The sequence below is a fragment of the Canis aureus genome, chromosome 29 (assembly GCF_053574225.1).
Source record: "Canis aureus isolate CA01 chromosome 29, VMU_Caureus_v.1.0, whole genome shotgun sequence".
Lineage (NCBI taxonomy): Eukaryota > Metazoa > Chordata > Mammalia > Carnivora > Canidae > Canis > Canis aureus.
Genome location: NC_135639.1, coordinates 25,628,428 through 25,646,498, shown reverse-complemented (window position 1 = coordinate 25,646,498; position 18,071 = coordinate 25,628,428). Strand labels below are relative to the sequence as shown.

General features: G+C 37.4%; 2 protein-coding genes across 4 annotated transcripts in view; both read right to left on the bottom strand.

Moving 5' to 3' along the window:
- Positions 1–1,359: 1,359 nt before the first annotated feature.
- The window catches only part of PCGF6 (polycomb group ring finger 6), a 35,411-nt gene continuing 18,699 nt past the window's right edge, over positions 1,360–18,071 (bottom strand). The window contains exons 9-10 of one of the 3 annotated variants that reach the window (XM_077877786.1): positions 12,614–12,696; positions 1,360–2,581 (exon numbers count right to left, since the gene is read on the bottom strand). In XM_077877786.1, coding sequence (XP_077733912.1) covers positions 12,652–12,696 — 45 coding nt within the window. In that variant the 3' untranslated portion in view covers positions 1,360–2,581; positions 12,614–12,651. Of the gene's footprint in view, positions 2,582–12,613; positions 12,701–18,071 lie in introns of all 3 variants that reach the window. The other 2 variants (XM_077877784.1, XM_077877785.1) reach the window with 2 other exon arrangements.
- LOC144301170 (complex III assembly factor LYRM7-like) lies at positions 7,463–8,024 on the bottom strand. Its single transcript, XM_077877779.1, has 2 exons — positions 7,917–8,024; positions 7,463–7,687 (listed from the first exon to the last, which is right to left on the bottom strand). The coding sequence occupies exons 1-2, from the start codon at positions 7,974–7,976 to the stop codon at positions 7,478–7,480; spliced, it is 270 nt and encodes an 89-aa protein (XP_077733905.1). The 5' UTR covers positions 7,977–8,024; the 3' UTR covers positions 7,463–7,477.

Here is an 18,071-nt window from a genome sequence, read left to right as displayed (position 1 = left end):
GTATTAACTCCCTTGCTCTGAAACTGTATTTCTGTTGGTGAAGCCCAAGATCACACTGATTTTAGGGGTACAAATTTGAAAGCTAATCAATCAGCATTCTTCGTTTAGTTTATTGCCTGGTAGTAGCAATAGGTCAAATAGATATAACGTTATATAACTTAGTTCTTTGGGATTCTTGGAGGTCAAGTCCAGAGGGAGCAAAAAAAGAAAGGGTAGAGCTTTTTGTGACTCTTACAGTATTTACCAGCATCTGCTTTTTATTAAGATTCTGAGAACTGGGGCTCCTAGATGGCTCAGTCAGTTGAGCATCTCCCTTCAGCTCAGGTCATGGTCCTAGGATCCTGGGACTGAGCCCAGCATCCAGCCCCACATCAAGCTCCCTGCTCAGCAGGGGAGTCTGCTTCTCCCTCTCTGCTGCTCTCCCTGCTGGTGCTCTCTTTCTGTCAAAATAAATAAATAAAATCTTAAAAAAAAAAAAAAAAAAAAAAAAAGATTGAGACCTGTAACTCATAGGCTGTGAGTTCCTTGAAGTAGACCACTCCTTCAATTTAATCTTATCCACACAATATCTAATAAGGGATATATTATTTTTGTTCACTGCAGAAGCATTTATCAAGTAATTACATTTAATATTCTACTTTAAAAAAGTATTCTCCTCCGGTTACAGAGCCCTTGGAATATCCTGTCTTTGTATGCCTGAGACCTTGGGCCACACCAGATAGTTTATCCTAACAATGAGACTTATGGTGAATGCCTATTTTTGTATACCTGGGGCCCTGGGACATGCTGTATCAATTTTACTGGGTAGGTGCTAGACTCTCAATGGCTGAGTCAATCATATAGACACTGCATAACTGATTCCCATTAAAAACCCTGGATACTCAGGGTCAGGTGAGCTTCCCTGTTTGGCAACAGTTTACACGTGTCACATATCATTGCTGAAAGAATTAAAGATATGAGGAAAAGACAACTGAAAGCTTGTACCTGGTTTCTCCTAGACTCTGCGGTATACAGCTTTTCCCTTTTCTGATTTTAATCTGTATCCTTTCACTGTAATAAACTATAAGCTTAAGTATAAGGAGCCCTTCTAGTGAAACACTAAACCTGAAAGTAGTCTTGGGGATCCGGGACACGGATAGGTTAACATGGGACAAGTAAGCAATTTGTGCAAGAAATGTTTAAGAGGCAATGAATTCCATAGTTGCTATTCTGTCCATTGTCAAATAACAGCATCTAGTAAAATCAGTGAAGATGTCCATAAAATATCTATTTGATGGCATTTTAACTTTAATTTGGATACCTGTTAAAGAATTTTGGTTATTTTTGTTTCAATCTACAATAAATATGAACATTTCAAAATAGGTTAAAATAAATTTTTATTAAAAATTTTTATTAAATGTTAGAAGAGATTTATACACAATTCACAAATTCTTTACAAAACAATTGCCAAACCTTATTCATTTGTAACTGTTTCTATGCAGAGTTGGAAATTTTATACTGAAATAGGGTCTATAAAAAATCTTTTTAGAAAGCATCACAATGCTAATTTTAGGCAAAATAACATTTAAAACTGAAATCTTTGCACGTGAGTAAACTCTCAAACACCCGTATTCTTTATCCCAGTGACAAAATAATGGGAAAACAGACATTAAGTTGACTTACTGAGGAATCAATGAATAAGTATTCTGTAAACTTGCAAATGTACTCAAGTTTCTTTATTACTTTCAGAAGCAGTGGCATTACAAGGTATTGACAAACTACGTGTTCAAATAAAATGAATGTTAATCAAATTAACATTCAAAGAATAAAAATAATGTTTCAAAGAGGCACCCCTTGTTGTAAGATATTTTAAAGAAGTCTTTAGTACAGTGAAGGCTTATGGTATAGGCCATAAACCCTGCAGGAGACAGCTCTTCACACAAAATGAGAATTCATCCCTTTTAGAAGTAAATATCATCTCTGTAGTATTGCTGGTAAATGAAAGATGTAAGTTCAAAGTACAATGGCAACATACAAAAGTGGTCAATAGTTTTGGTCTTTGTCTGAGAGGTACACTCTGTAATTCAGCAAAGACTGGCTTTGAATCTTTAGTTCAAAAGCATACTTCTTTTCCAAAAGGATGACTGCCCAACTGATATGATTCCAGAGAGCAGAATCCTAACCACCAACCTGAAAGGGATATGGCTCAACAAAGAAGAAAATAGTAACCGATTTACGTCAAAGGTTAGGAAGCAAAATCAATGTCAAAGTATTTGAAATCACAAGGAATTTAAAAATTTAATGCTTTGAAAATTTCCCCCTGAGCTATTGATGCTTTTTATATAGTCTCTAGTAAAACAGAAGCATTCCATCATTCCAAATTGTACTTATAAATGCTATGAATCTTGGTGCTGAAAATAGGTAAGTTATGCCTCAAACAGCACAAAGTGGTAGCAATTACATGTTTTGTGGAAATCTTTGGTGAAATGCAATCCTGCAGAAGCCTCCTTATTTTGTTTCCCTCCTCCAAATGCTGCTAGAATCTTCAAGTAATTTTCAAGGGAGAAACTACAAGACCATAATGAAGGACCAGCAGACCATCCTGAGAAGAAAAAAAAAAGTGTTTTGTAACTATTTGAAAACCAGTTATGTGAACAATTAAGTCAGATAGGTTTTTCAAAGCCCAGCATTAATGGGAAATTCTTTGATTTAAAGAGAATAAAGAGTCCAAGATAAATAACCTTGCTTATTCATATTCACCCAATCACCAAACATTCTCTGTCAATGTGCCTTTTTAATGACTTTCAACAGGTACTTCTGAAACTCCATAACTAGCCAGGGTTGTTTATGGCTAAACAGTTCTCTGAAAAGAACTAAGAGAGGTACATCTCTCTTTCTGCACAGACTACTTAATAGACCACCTAAGTATTGGGCTTCCCTAAAGAAAGACTCAATTATCATAGAGTATCATGAATTCAGTAAGAAATGACACATTGATTTCCATATAAATGCAGCTTAATATTCTAAGAAAACGTTGCAACTCTTACCTGTTTAATGTATCATACAATTTAACTGTCTTAACAAGTGTTCACAACACAATTTAACCTTTCTTTTACTATTGTTTTAAGTAGGCTTCCACACCCAACATGGGGCTTGAACTCAAGATCCTGAGAGTGAGAGTCACATACTCTACTGACTAAGCCAGCCAGGCATCCCTTGAACTTTTCTTTGATACTCAGGCATCATTATGAATAGTGACTAAACTGTTCTATAACTCAGTAAGGTCTTCAGTTACTAGGTAACTTAACCGTATAGGAAATGACTTCAGACACTATGTTTCTGAATCTATTCATCTGCTTTTTTGGTTTCTGTCTCCCCTTTTAGTATCAGATCTTAATCCTTTGTGTTCTCACCAAGTCTATATACAGGTAACAATCCACCTTTTAATTTTATTTTTAAAAATATTTTATTTATTTATTCACGAGAGACACACAAAGAGAGGCAGAGACATAGGGAGAGGGAGAAGATGTGAGATTCAATCCTAGGACTCCAGGATCACGCCCTGAGCTGAATGCTCAACCGTGGAGCCACTCAGCTGTCCCACAATCCACATTTTTAAGTGCTATTTTTAATTTACTGAGAACTAGAAAATTAGCTAAAAACTAAGAGTCATTGGGGAAGTGTGCCATGAGCAATGGGCTAACTTTGAGCAACACGTAAGAGGGAATGGTGGCATGCATGTCTTGCAATCACATTCTATTACTCTCTCTCTCTTTCTTCTCTGTTAAGCTCTTGCATGGCTCTACTTCCTCATTTCTCATTCACTACACAACTCATTGCAATCTGGATTCTATTCCTGGCAATTCCAGCGAAAACTCACCAGAATTCTAGAAAGGGTTCACAAATTCAAATGCCCACAAGGGCCAGGAAAGTAACTAGATGAATATGTAAGTTAGGTATGTGAATCCGTAGGGAATGTTGAGACCACTGGGAAATGAGACACCAGATGTCTAGCTAAAGGAATTCAACTCAAAAATATTTAAAACACAGAATAAACCAAATAAAACATAATCTCATACCACATTTGGCCCATGGACCACCAGATTATAGACTAATTAGCCTAATCAAAGTAAATAAATTTGTATTACAACACAAATAGATTCTATTAACATTCTTACAAGGACACAAATTACATTTTATAAAATGTTAATTTTTTTGCATATGGTTATGTTTCAGAAATGAAAACATTTTGGGAAACAATATACATGCTGATATATATATATATATATATATTTTTAAAGATTTATTTATTTATTTATGATAGACATAGAAAGAGAGAGAGAGGCAGAGACACAGGCAGAGGGAGAAGCAGGCTCCATGCAGGGAGCCCGATGTGGGACTCGATCCCGGGTCTCCAGAATCACACCCTGGGCCGAAGGCAGGCGCCAAACCGCTGAGCCACCCAGGGATCCCCCATGCTGAGATTTTTCTTTTTTTTAATATATATATATTTTTTGCTGAGATATTAAGCTGAAAGTGTTGCTTATAAAGTGTTTTAAGCTGAGTGAAGTAAGTCAGTTGGAGAAGGACAGACATATGTTCTCATTCATTTGGGGAATATAAATAATAGTGAAAGGGAATATAAGGGAAGGGAGAAGAAATGTGTGGGAAATATCAGAAAGGGAGACAGAACGTAAAGACTGCTAACTCTGGGAAACGAACTAGGGGTGGTAGAAGGGGAGAAGGGCAGGGGGATGGGAGTGAATGGATGACGGGCACTGGGGGTTATTCCGTATGTTGGTAAATTGAACCCAATAAAAAATAAATTAAAAAAAAACTGTTTTAAGACTTCAAAACAAGTTTATGTATACATTCATGTATAAAATAACATTTATGAAATAATTATATCTAAATGTCCATTATATTTACATTCTATATACATAGATACAAATGTTATTTATATTTTATTTTTTAAAAGATTTTATTTATCATTTATTCATGAGAGACAGAGAGAAAGCGAGAGAGAAAGAGGGAGAGGCAGAGACACAGGCAGAGGGAGAAGCAGGCTCCATGCAGGGAGCCCGACGTAGGACTCGATCCTGGGTCTCCAGGATCAGGCCCTGGGCTGAAGGAGGCGCTAAACCGCTGAGCCACTGGGGCTGCGTTATTTATATTTTATATTTAGATGTTTCTATCCCTGGTCTTCTTAAACTATCCAACCAGAATGGGTCTTCTAAAACCTAAGTCCAAAAAATAAATAAATAAATAAATAAGTAAGTAAGTAAGTAAGTAAGTAAGTAAATAAAACCTAAGTCAAGGGGACGCCTGGGTAGTTCAGTGGTTGAGCGTCTGCCTTCGGCTCAGGGGGTGATTCTGGAGTCTCATGACCGAGTCCCACATTGGGCTCCCTGCATGGAGCCTGCTTCTCCCTCTACCTGTGTCTCTGCTTCTCTGTCTGTGTCTCTCTCATGAGTAAATAAATAATATCATAACTAACTAAGTCAGGGCACCCTGGGTGGCTCGGTCTGTTAAGTGTCTGCCTTTGGCTCAGGTGGTGATCCTGGGGTCCTGGGATCAAGTCCCACATTGGGTTCCCTGCTCAGTGGGGAGTCTACTTCTCCCTCTATCCCTCCCCCTGCTTGTGATCTCTTTCTCTCTTTCTTGTGCTCTTGTCTCTCTCAAATAAAAAAATAAAAATAAATAAAAACAATAAAATAAAATAATTTTAAAAAGGGACGCCTGGGTGGTTCAGTCAATTAAGTGTCTGCCTTTGGCTCAGGTCATGATCCTGGAGCCCCAGGATTGAGCCCTGCCTGCATCATGCTCCCTGCTCAGCAAAGAGTCTACTTCTCCCTCTTCCTCTGCTCATACTCTCTCTTGCTATCTTTCTCAAATATGTAAATAAAATATTTTTTTAATTATTAAAAAAATAAATAAAACATAAGTTAGAGTAGGTCACTTCTGTCCTCGGGTTAAATCTCTCCAATCAATCATTTCCTATCTTACTCAATTAAAATCCGAAGTCCATACTATGGCCTATAAAAACATACATGGTTTTATTCCAACTGCCCAGATCTCAGTTCCTACCATTCTCTCCCTCAAGTCCCATATCCTAGCTTTCCCACTGAGGAGGTATTACCATTCATTTAGCTAAGAGGTCCCAAGACTCCGTGAAACTTATATTGTTTGTCACTGAGGCCTTTAACTTTAAATGTACCATTAGATTATTTAAGTTTAGGGACTTGCTCATCTTTGAATCTCACTCACTACATGTCTAGAATAGTGCTCTGTAAATATTTTTTGAAGTAATATTTTCTACCTACTTCAATGACTTTGGGATTTTACTACTAGTTTCTTATATTTCTAATCAAGCAAGCTTAATTTTAACTAAAGGGTCATCTGGGTGGCTCAGTCAGTTAGGCATCTGCCTTTGGTTTGGGTCATGGTCCAGAGGTCCTGGGATCAAGCTTGGCATCAGGCTCCCTGCTCAGTGGGGAGTCTGCTTCTCCCTCTCCCTCTGCCCTTTCCCCTTGCTTATGTGTGCACTCTCTCTCTCAATGTAAATAACATCTTTAGATACCCTCACATGGGGATCATGATCGAGCCAAAAGCAGATGGTTAACCGATTGGGCCACCCAAGCACTCCAAAAGGCTGAACTTTAAGTTCAATTTTTTTCTACAGTTGAATCTTGCATCTACCACTATACAGCCAAGTGACACTGGACAAGTTACTTAACCTCTGCATGTCAGTTTTCTAAACTATAAGATCCACTAATGGATGTTAGAATAGAGGGCAACGTTTAAGGAGAAACAGGCTATCTGCATAGTTTCAAGGTATCTCCCAAAATATTATTAATTATAAAGAAAAAGACCTATCAGTAGTAAATATCTTCTGATGATACTTTGAGAAGGGCATTATCACTTGTACGGCATTCTTGCTAAAAATGCTCAATCTAGTAATCAGAAAACATCTGACAAACCCAAATGAGGGACGGTTTATAAAATAACTGACCAATACTCTTTAAAAGTATCAAAGTCATGAAAACAAGGAAGGACTGAAAAACTGGGAGAAGACAAGGAGACACGACAAATAGGATGTGTAAGGTAGGACAGAGAAAGAATAGTGGGAAAACTAGCAAAACTCATTGTCTGCAGTTTCATTAATAGTATTGCAACAATGTTAATTTCTTAAGTTTTGGTGAATGTACCATGGTCATGCAAGGTGTTAATATTAAAGGCAAGGTGTTAATATTAAAGGATACTGAATGGTATCTACATAAGAACTTTTAGTACTACTTTTGTAATTTTTCTCTAAGCCTTAAGTTATCTCAAAATAATATTTTATTTTATTTTTTTAAAAGATTTTATTTATTTATTCATGAGACAGAGAGAGGCAGAGACATAGGAAGAGGGAGGAGAAGCAGGCTCCATGCAGAGAGCCTGATGTGGGACTCAACCCCAGGACCCTGGATTCATGACCCGAGCCAAAGGCAGATGCTCAAACGCTGAGCCACCCAGGTGTCCTTAGTGTATTGTGGTCTGTGTGAATACCTTGTATAACAGATGTTCTGAGTAACAATTCAACATCGGAACCTATTTTTATTAGCTCTTCTATTTTCTTGGGAGAAGTTTCACTTTTATTACTTTTGAATTCTTCATTTATCTTTATTCTGGCTGCTTCTAATGCTCTGGTATCATTTTTAAAAACCTGGGGATCCCTGGGTGGCGCAGCGGTTTGGCACCTGCCTTTGACCCAGGGCGCGATCCTGGAGACCTGGGATCGAATCCCACATCGGGCTCCTGATGCATGGAGCCTGCTTCTCCCTCTGCCTGTGTCTCTGCTCTCTCTCTCTTTCTCTGTGTGACTATCATAAAATAAATAAAAAATTTAAAAAAATAAAAAAAATTAAAAAAAATTAAAAAAATAAAATAAAAACCTGTTGTCTGGTCCTGTGTAATGTTTTAAAGAGCTGTAAAACCTTGGCCGCCTGACCCATGGCTCTCCTCACCGTGGCGGCCACCTCTCTCAAAATAGTATTTTAAAACAGAAAATAGGAGAGGTGTCTGGGTGGTTCAGCTGCTTGAGTGTCTGGTCCTTGGTTTCTGCTTGGGTCATGGGATCGAGCCATGTCAGGCTCCAGGCTCAGCAGGGAGTCTGCTTCTCTCTCTCTCCCTCTGCCCCTTGCCCTTCACTTGCACATGCTCATACTCTCTCTCTAAAATACAAATAAATCTTAAAAAAATAAAAAGAAAAAAAGGAGGTAACAATTATTATCTCTTAAGGTTGTTGTGAGGCTTAAACAAGATAACACATGTTTTGGGGCACTTGGCTGGCTCAGTCAGTGGAGCATATGACTCTTGATCTCGGGGTGGTCAGTTTGAGCCCCACATTGGACCTAGAAATTACTTAAGATCTTAAAAAAAAAAAAAAAAAAGAGGTTAACACATATCCTTTTGCATGTTTAGCAGTATTAAGGGCTCAAGAAATGTTTATTAGTAATATTGTCTTTTTCTGAGCTCCAAGCAATTCCACATGATATATGTGTTACTCCTCAATTAGCCTGGCAGGCTGATCAAGGGATTTCCCTTTTTCTTTACACTTTCCAACCCAAATATCTTCAAGACTTTTTTCCCAAGTTCTTCTTCTTTTAAAAAACAAAAAAAAACCCCAAAAAACCCAAAAACATTTAGTTATTCATTTGAGACACAGAGAGAGAGGAAAAGACACAGGAAGAGGGAGAAGCAGGCTCCCCACAGGAGCCCGATATGGGGCTCGAACCCGGATCTTGGGATCATGACCTGAGCCTAAGGCAGCCGCCCAACTGCTGAGCCACCCAGACATTCCCCCCCAAGTCCTAACACCATTGCATTCATCACTAAGCTGGCTATATTGCAAAAATAATTACATTTCATGTATCTTTGTGTTCTTTTTGGAAATAAAGAAAACTGTTGCTCAAGGAAAAGCCAGTTACATTTTCAAAGAAACAGTAAGTGACTAAGTCCTCTTTCCTCCTTGTAAATCACACACAAAATCCAAGTTAATAATGACAGTCATTTAAAAAAAAAAAAATGGTCCCTAATCATTGTATTGCTGATTACTTTTACTACTCTGACAAACTGCTATCACAACTATAGTGTACCTATATAACTGAAAGATAATATAACCTGTAATATCACAATAAAGAACAATCAGCCTTGTAGCATCTTTCCAATACTGAATTACATGTAAGTTTTATTTGCAAAATTACAAAACTTGTGATTTCTTTAAAAAATCCAAATATCATTTTAAAAAGTCATGAAAAACTGAATGGCCATGAGATGGCTATTAGTATTAATTTGGAGGTTACAATAAAACATTAATCAGTAAGCAAATCTACAAATATGGAATCTATGAATAATGATTATCAACTATATTCTTTTGGGTCCCATTTCTTTCGCTCAATATTATGCCTGTGCGATTAGTCCATGTTGCTGTATATGGTAGTTGTACTTAATTGTATGTATATGCCACAATTTTTTACTCATCCTTTTTTGGACATTTGGGTTGCTTCTAGTTTGTGACTATCATGAATAAAGCTACTATATATATATATATTTTTAAGATTTTGTTTATTTATTAATGAGAGACAGTGAGAGGGAGAGACATAGCCAGAGGGAGAAGCAGGCTCCATGCAGGGAGCCCAATGTGGGACTCAATCCCAGGACACCAGGATCACGCCCTGGGCGGAAGGCAGATGCTCAACCACTGAGCGACCCAGGTGTCCCTAAAGCTACTGTATGTTGTACATATCTTGTGGTGGACATCATATTCATTTCTCCTAGATTTATACTCAGGAGTGGAATTGCTGAGGGAGTAGAGTGTATATATACATGGCTTTAGTAGATACTACCAGCAGAACTCCAAAGTGATTAGATCAGTTCCCACTACCAATGTATATAAATTCTAGTCATTCCACATCCACACCAACACTTATTCTGTGAGTCTTTTTCATTTTAGTCAGTTCTTTTATATTTTGGTAGGTCAGCTTAGTCAAACTGGAACTATATTTCCCAGAATTCCCTTCCCTTTGAGTTAGCCAATAAGATTTGCAAAGTGGAAGGAAGCAGAAGCCATTCTGCTAATAACTGTTAACTCAGGTTATTACAGGGGCCAGATGCCCAGCTAGTTTATACACATTGTTGCTGGTATGCTGGCTCACGTTGTTGGTATAGGGCAGCAGCCAGGCCTGCAACTAACTCCTCTTGCTCCCAAAAGAGCTCCACCCTAAGCCTAAGTTTTGGGCCAAAGATCACCAGCTTTGTCTACAGATCACCCATGTCACTGAATACGGAAATGATGAGACACACATTCCACTTTCTCCTTAGAGGTCCCAGTTTATTTTCACTATTCTACACTTTATATCTATCTTTTCTTGCAATTGCTGCCCTGTTGATTTACAATGACTACTAGTCCACAGGCAGTATCTTTCCACACTGCTCTTCACCAGCCCCTACAACTGTCTATAATCCCTTATTCCCCAACATTCATATTGATTCTGTCTCCCAAACAGAATCCTAACTTTTAAAACTGGTGAATCCAGGTAAAGCATAGATGGATGTTCACTGTACTAATCCTATGATTTTTCTGAAGGTTTAAAAATTTTCCAAAGTACAAAGATTAATATAATACCTTTGTAACTAGTACTCAAGTTTGTTGAGTATTGACACTTTACCTTGTTTGTTTCAAATCTCTTTTGAAAATAACAAGAATTTTGGAAGTCTCTGGGTTGCTCAGTTGGTTAAGTGTCTGACTCTTGATTTCAGCTCAGGTCATGATTTCAGGGTCTTAAGATCGAGCCCTGCATCAGGCTCTGTGCCAGCACAGAGTCTGCTTGGGATGCCCTCTCTCCCTTGCCCTGCTCTTGTACACTCTAAGTAAGTAAATAAATAAGTAAAATCTTAAAAAAAAAAAAAAAAGAAAAATTTATTATCTTTCTGTCTGAAAAACCAAAGTGTTAACACTCATTAAATCTGAGTGGTGGGTGCAAGGAAACTTGTAGCAAATTAGTAAAAAGAAAACCAAGCAAAAATAAATAAATAAAATTATCCACAATAGACCAGTCCATTAAGGCTGCAGAAATTTCAGCAATAGTTCTTTATAGGTTGGTGGTAAAGCACAATCACAAAAATCACATCAAAATGTACCAATTGTTTGTTTCCTATCAAACAAAATATACATCTTTCCCATGATGCGACAATTCCACTCCTAGTTATTTGTCCAAAATAAGCGAAAGCATATGTTCTCAAAAAACTGGTTTAAAAAGACGACTAGGAAGAGGGAGAAAAAAATTTACTTGTATAGGACTGTTTATAGCTGCTTTATTTGTATTAGCCAAAAACTGGAAATATCCCATATATCTATGAATAGGAAAATGATAAAATATGGCATGTTATACAAAGAAATATTACGCAGCAATAAAAAGCATAAAAGTTGCTACATGCAACTACATGGATAAGTTTCAAAATGTATGCTGAAAGATGCCAGACACAAAAGAGTACATGTTCTATGATTCCACTTACATGACATCCTAGAATAAGTAAAATTAACATATGTTAAATATAGGTGTAAATATTTATGATCTTGGATTAGGCAATGGTTTCTTAGATGGGACACCAAACACGGAAGGAACAAAAGGCAAAACAGATAAAATGGACTTCATTATAATTAAAAACTTTTGTGTTTGAAAGGTCAGCACAAAGGAAATGAAAAGACAACCCACTGAATAGGGGAAATTTTTTTACAAATTGTATACCTGATAGTGGTGGACTAGAATTTAGGATATATGAAGAATTCTTACAACTCAATACTAAAAGACAAAACCCCCAATTTTTAAAAATGGGCCAAGGATCTAAATAGAAATTTTTCAAAAAAAAAAAAAAAAAGAAAGAAATTTTTCCAAAGAAGATAAACAAATGGCCAATAATACAGGAAAAGATCCTCAGCATGACTAGTCATCAGGTAAATGAAATCAAAACCACGCGGGACACCTGGGTGGCTAGTGGTTGAGCATCTGCCTTCAGCTCAGGGCACGATCCTGCAGTCCCGGGATCAAGCCCCACATTGGGTTCCCTGCATGGAACCTGCTTCTTCCTCTCCCTCTGACTCTGTCTGTCTCTCATGAATAAATAAATATTAAAAAAAAAAAAAAAAAGGAATCAAAACCACAAGGAGACCACTGCACACCTGATAGGATGGCTGTAATAAAAAAAAAAAAATAGATAGCAAGTGTTGGCAAGGATCTAGGGAAACTGGAACCCATATACACTGCTGGAGGGATTAAAAAATGGTGAAGTTGCTTTGGAAACAGAAACAGTCTTAACAGTTCCTCAAAATGTTAAACACCTAATTACCATATGACCCAGTGATTCCACTCCTAGATGTACACCAATGAGAAGTAAAAATATGTCCATAGAAAACATAGAAATATGAGGAATAAAAGAGCTACCACATAAACCATTTTAAAAAGTGCCTGACACACAGTAAGCATCCAATAAATACTACCTTTACTATTTACAGGACAAGTACGGCTAATAACATTTCTTTCATTAAATAACTTTCCTGTTAGGCATAAGCATGATAAAGTCTAAGACCAACCTGCATTGCTGCATCACCGATTGCACGACGGATTTCCCTTAGAGTTTGATACTGCTCCAACAAGTGATCACCACAGATGATATCTACCTATGGGCAAGTAAGAGTATCAAATTGCTTTCCTGCTTCAAAAAATCATATGAAAAAATTAAGGAAAAACCCAACATAATTACTCCCAGACTAGATTTTGCTATTTTATGTTAGAATGATAAAACACCCTCAAGACAGATTTTAGAAACTTGCTACAAAAATAAAGCAAAATGGAAGGAGCATTAGGAGACATTGAAGGACAATAGCATAGTACAGCAGATACTCAAAATGACTTCCTTGAATCTCTGAGAACAAGTAAAGTCACACTTGATATATTCAGCATCAAGGTACAGTTTTTTTAAGTTCCATGATAAAATGATTAAAAGGGTATATAATACTTAAAAAGCCATTCTTTAGTTATTTGGATAATTCTCTTATAAGGAACATCTCATTTTCCAACAATGCAGAGCCTAACCCTGACATAAAGTACACACTAAGGGAACTGTTTTATGGATGCAACATCTTAAGATCTTAAGTATCTTTAGTAACCTCAAAGCTCTAAAATATATCTACTTTTACAGCGGGATGCTCTAGAAATAATGACGTATACAATGTATATAACAAGTTATATACTATATGGTAGTCAGATTCCAGTATACCTACTTGCTAAGACAGGAATGCAAATCTTCAATCTTTGTCTTGCAATGGGTGCTCCTTTCCCATTGCCTTAAAATGGGGTCAAGTCCTTGATGTCTTATTAATATTAATATAGATCCCTTCATTGGCTACATCTCCTATGTCCTTGTTTAGTTTATAACATGACATTTCTTCTTGTTCTCTAACCCAGAATAGAATATCACTTCTGACTCTTGTATTTCTCCTTTCCCTTTCTTCTTACATGCAAAGTTACCAACTCCTATGGTTTCTTTTCTTATAATACCCCTTAGAGTTCATATCATCCTTTCAGCTGCTGCCCTTAGGCTTAAAGCAGAAACCACACCACCTCCTAACCACATTTCCTACTTTCAAATTCTGTTTACTCTAAAAACCCAACACACTGCCAACATGTTAATCTCCCTAAAACCATAGGCATGGATGGGGAAGAATAGTGAAAGCAGTTGTATTTCACTGAGAAGCTACTATGTCCACCATATGTTATACTACGTATTCAACATATGGGATCTCATCTAATCTTCACATTCTTGTGAGCTAGGTATTATAATTCCCATTTTACAGAAAGGAATACTAAAAGGTTAAAACATTTAACTTTCCTAAGGTCACAAAGCTAGTAACTACCAAAGTCCAGATCTAAACCCAGGTCTGTCTCCACGACTATCTTTCTCCAAAGCCTAAGTACATGTCAGGGGTTGGCAAACCTTTCCCATAAAATGTTAGACAGTAAGGATGGCTTCTGGATCTCTGTCATATCTACTCAATCTGCCACTACCGCATGAAAACAGCTTTAGTATGGCTGTGTTCCACTGAAATTTTATTTATAAAAACAGATGGTAAGCTAGATTTGGCCCATAGGTCATAATTTGTCAACACCCACGCTATCTCATAATGCATAAACTCTGATTAGTACCACCTTTTGTGTTTCACACTTGCTAGTTTCAAAATTGGCAGAGCAATACTTGTTTGCAAAATGGCTTAAAAGCAATGGTAGCGTACCTTGTGCACAGAATTTAGATCCATGAAAAATTAAAGAATTAGGAAACTATCACTACATTTTGATTTAATATTCAGCAATCCAAGGGCCATCACTCTTCCTGAACTTCACCACATAGTATACATTTATGGTTTGGTTACTACATTTTTCAACTTAATCTTAACCCCCAGAAGGTGGCCAGTTACTAACATTTTGATGTATATGGCCCTAAATGCTATGTGTGCATGTGGGTTTTTTGGTTTTGTTTTGTTTTTAAATGGGATTATACCACATAAATTGTTCTACAAGTTATTTAAAAAACAAAAAAAAACCTTAATATACCATGGACATCTTTGAAGTACACAGGTCTAATAGCTATAGTGTTCCATTTTATGAATATATCATAATTTATGTCCCCATCCCCTTAATAAACATTTAAATTGCTTTCAATTTTACATACTCATTTTTAAAAGTCACATGATTACAAATATTTCATGAATCATCACATTCAAACAGAGTCACATCTGAAGTTTCCACAAACATAACCCACATATTTGGTAGTTTGCTAGATGGACTCACAAAACACAGCAAGGACACATGGCCAGATCAGTAAGGGAAAAAGACGTAGATGGAATCTGGACAAGTCCACGCACTAGCTTCCTATGCACACATACTCTCCTCAAATCAGGAAAAGACACACCCACAGTACTCCTTTTCCTAGCACTGGAAATGCAGCCAACTTGTACAATGTTTCTATCCAGGGAAGCCCATTTGAAGATCAGAGTAGATTTTTACTGAGGGCTGTTCATGTTGGCATTCTCTGCCTAGCAACTACTAAATTCCAAACTCCCAGAAGGAAAGCTGGTATTTAGCACAGACCTACTGTTTATATAGTCTAGGCATAGTATTAACACCCTTATCGGTCAGGGAACTATTCCCTATTTTCCTATTATTGTAGGAAACTTTTTGCAACCCAAGTTCCTAGATGCTAGGCAAGGGCTAACCTTGTGAGCAGGCCCTTCTAAAGACAGCAACCTCAAGTCAGCTTTATTAACTTTTTTCTGTATAATCTTTCTACCCTCTGGAGTATCAAGTTTCAGATAGAAAGGACAACTATAATATTTCTTGATCTCAGAGCAGAAATCAGAATGTGAGGGGATCCCTGGGTGGCTCAGTGGTTTAGCGTCTGCCTGTAGCCCAGGGCATGATTCTGGAGTCCTGGGATCGAGTCCCACATCAGGCTCCCTGAATGGAGCCTGCTTCTCCCTCTGCCTATGTCTCTGCCTCTCTCTCTGTGTCTCTCATGAATAAATAAATAAAATATTAAAAAGAAAAGAAGAAAAGAAGAAAAGAAGGAAAGAAGAAAAGGAAAGAAGGAAAGAAAGAAAGAAAGAAAGAAAGAAAGAAAGAAAGAAAGAAAGAAAGAAAGAAAGAAAGAAAGAAAGAAGAAAGAAAGAAGTCAGAATATGAGGATAGTCTTAAGGCAAGAAAAACCTGTATCATTTTATTTTATTTTATTTTTTACAAGCAAAATCACACTAGATTCCAAGATAGGATATTTCATTGAATGAGCTAGTACCACATTTGTTCATACATATTCTTTTCTTTGATAGAAAGTTATTTTTTCTTTGGCAATTCCTATCTACTCTTCAAGTCTGTTCATTGGCTCCTCCAGATTTAAATCATTTACCCTTGTGCTCTTCTTGTACTCACCATATCCTATTGTCATTCAGTTGTTTTCTTGTGTATCTTTTCCACACAACTGAGTCCCTGGGTGGCATGAATTTTCTGTCTCATCTTTGTATCTTTTTCTTTTCTTTTTAACGATTTTAAAAGATCGTTAAAGATTTCTTTAAAATCTTTTCTTTTTAAAGATTTTATTTATTCATGAGAGACACAGAGAAATAGGCAAAGACATAGGTAGAGGGAAAAGCAGGCTCCTAGCAGGGAGCCCGATGTGGGACTCGATCCCGGGACTCCAGGGTCATGCCCTGAGCTGAAGGCAGAGACGTTTAATGGCTGAGCCACCCAGGTGTCCCTTTCTCTGTACTCTTAAGTCCAAGGATATAGATCCTCAATTTAATATCAATAGGTAATAAGTAAATGGTAGGGTCAAGCCTTATGATACATTAGAGTCTGTTTAAAAATTGATTTAGGGGATCCCTGGGTGGCGCAGAGGTTTGGCGCCTGCCTTTGGCCCAGGGCGCGATCCTGGAGACCCGGGATCGAATCCTATATCGGGCTCCTGGTGCATGGAGCCTGCTTCTCCCTCTGCCTATGTCTCTGCGCCTCTCTCTCTCTCTCTGTGTGACTATCATAAATAAATAAAAATTAAAAAAAAATTGACTTAGAAACAATTTTATAGTAAGGTTAAAGTCATATACTAAATAAATAATAAAAATAACCTATCTTTTTAAAATAGAATTAATTATTCTATTAATAAGAGAAGAGAGAGAGAGAAAGAGAGGCAGAGACAGGCAGAGAGAGAAGCAGGCACCATGCAAGGAGCCTGATGTGGAACTCGATCCCGGGTCTCCAGGATCACGCCCTGGGCTGAAGGCAGGCACTAAATCGCTGAGCCACCCAGGCATCCTGTCACAAATAACTTTAAAGCTAGTTTATTATTTAACAGTCCCGTAGTAATCATTCATTCCTGCTAGTAAATAACCATAAATGAAGGTCACGTATCTGTAGACAAAGCACACATTTCCTACTTGAGAATAACTAGTTTAAAGAAGGTCGGCGGGCAACCCAGGTGGCTCAGCGGTTTAGCACCGCCTTCGGCCCAGGGCCTGATCCTGGAGACCCGGGATCGAGTTCCACATCAGGCTCCTTGCATGGTGCCTGCTTCTCTCTCTCCTCTGTATATTCTCAGAAATAAATAAATAAAATCTTAAAAAAAAAAAAAAAAAGGTTGGCATAGCAGGCTCAAGTGACTGGGTTCGCCCATTTTATTTTGATTAGTGGTTAACTAGCTCAATGTTCTGCTCATGTTAGAAGTTAACTGTTGTTTATTCTCTTTTGGATTTAGAAGGTCTAAACAATTTTAGTCACAATATCTGCATATTTGATAATCCTCTGTTTCACTATTTCAACATGTTGAAACAGTAATTTATGAGTGTTACCAGCTATATATTACCTGAATAGGAAAGAAATATTTACCTAGAGAGCCAAGAGCTGACAGAGAAAATTAAATGTTAAAACAGATTTTATGTAATTTTATTCTTAAATGCTAAAAGCCTTGAAGTCTTTTTTTTTTTTTTTTTTAAGATTTTGTTTATTTATTCATGAGAGATACACAGAGAGAGGCAGAGATATAGGCAGAGTCTCCCTCTCATCCTGGAGAGAATCTTAAGCAGGCTCCATGCCCATTGTGTGGGCTCAAGCACAGCGCAGGGCTTGATCCACAACCCTGAGATGATGACTTGAGCTAAAATCAAGAGTCTGATGCTTAACCAACTGATCCACCCAGGTGCCCTGCAACTACTACCTTTCTTAAAACACCAATGTAAAACTTATAAATGTGTTTTGATCAGTACCTAGCCACAGAACTATATCCTAAGAAAATCCTATTGGGTGGCACTTCTTAGTTCTTCTATATAATCAGGTACAAGTCTTCTGACTTCTATTTTTAGAAACAGATTATGGGATCACTCACAATTCTTTGTCCAGAGGTCTCTAAGCAGCTACCGATTTGTAACCAAAAGACTAGGAGTAACCTCAGGTAAACTATGGCTACAAGGTGACAGATAAATCATTCCAGCTTTTAGTTGCCATGAGATA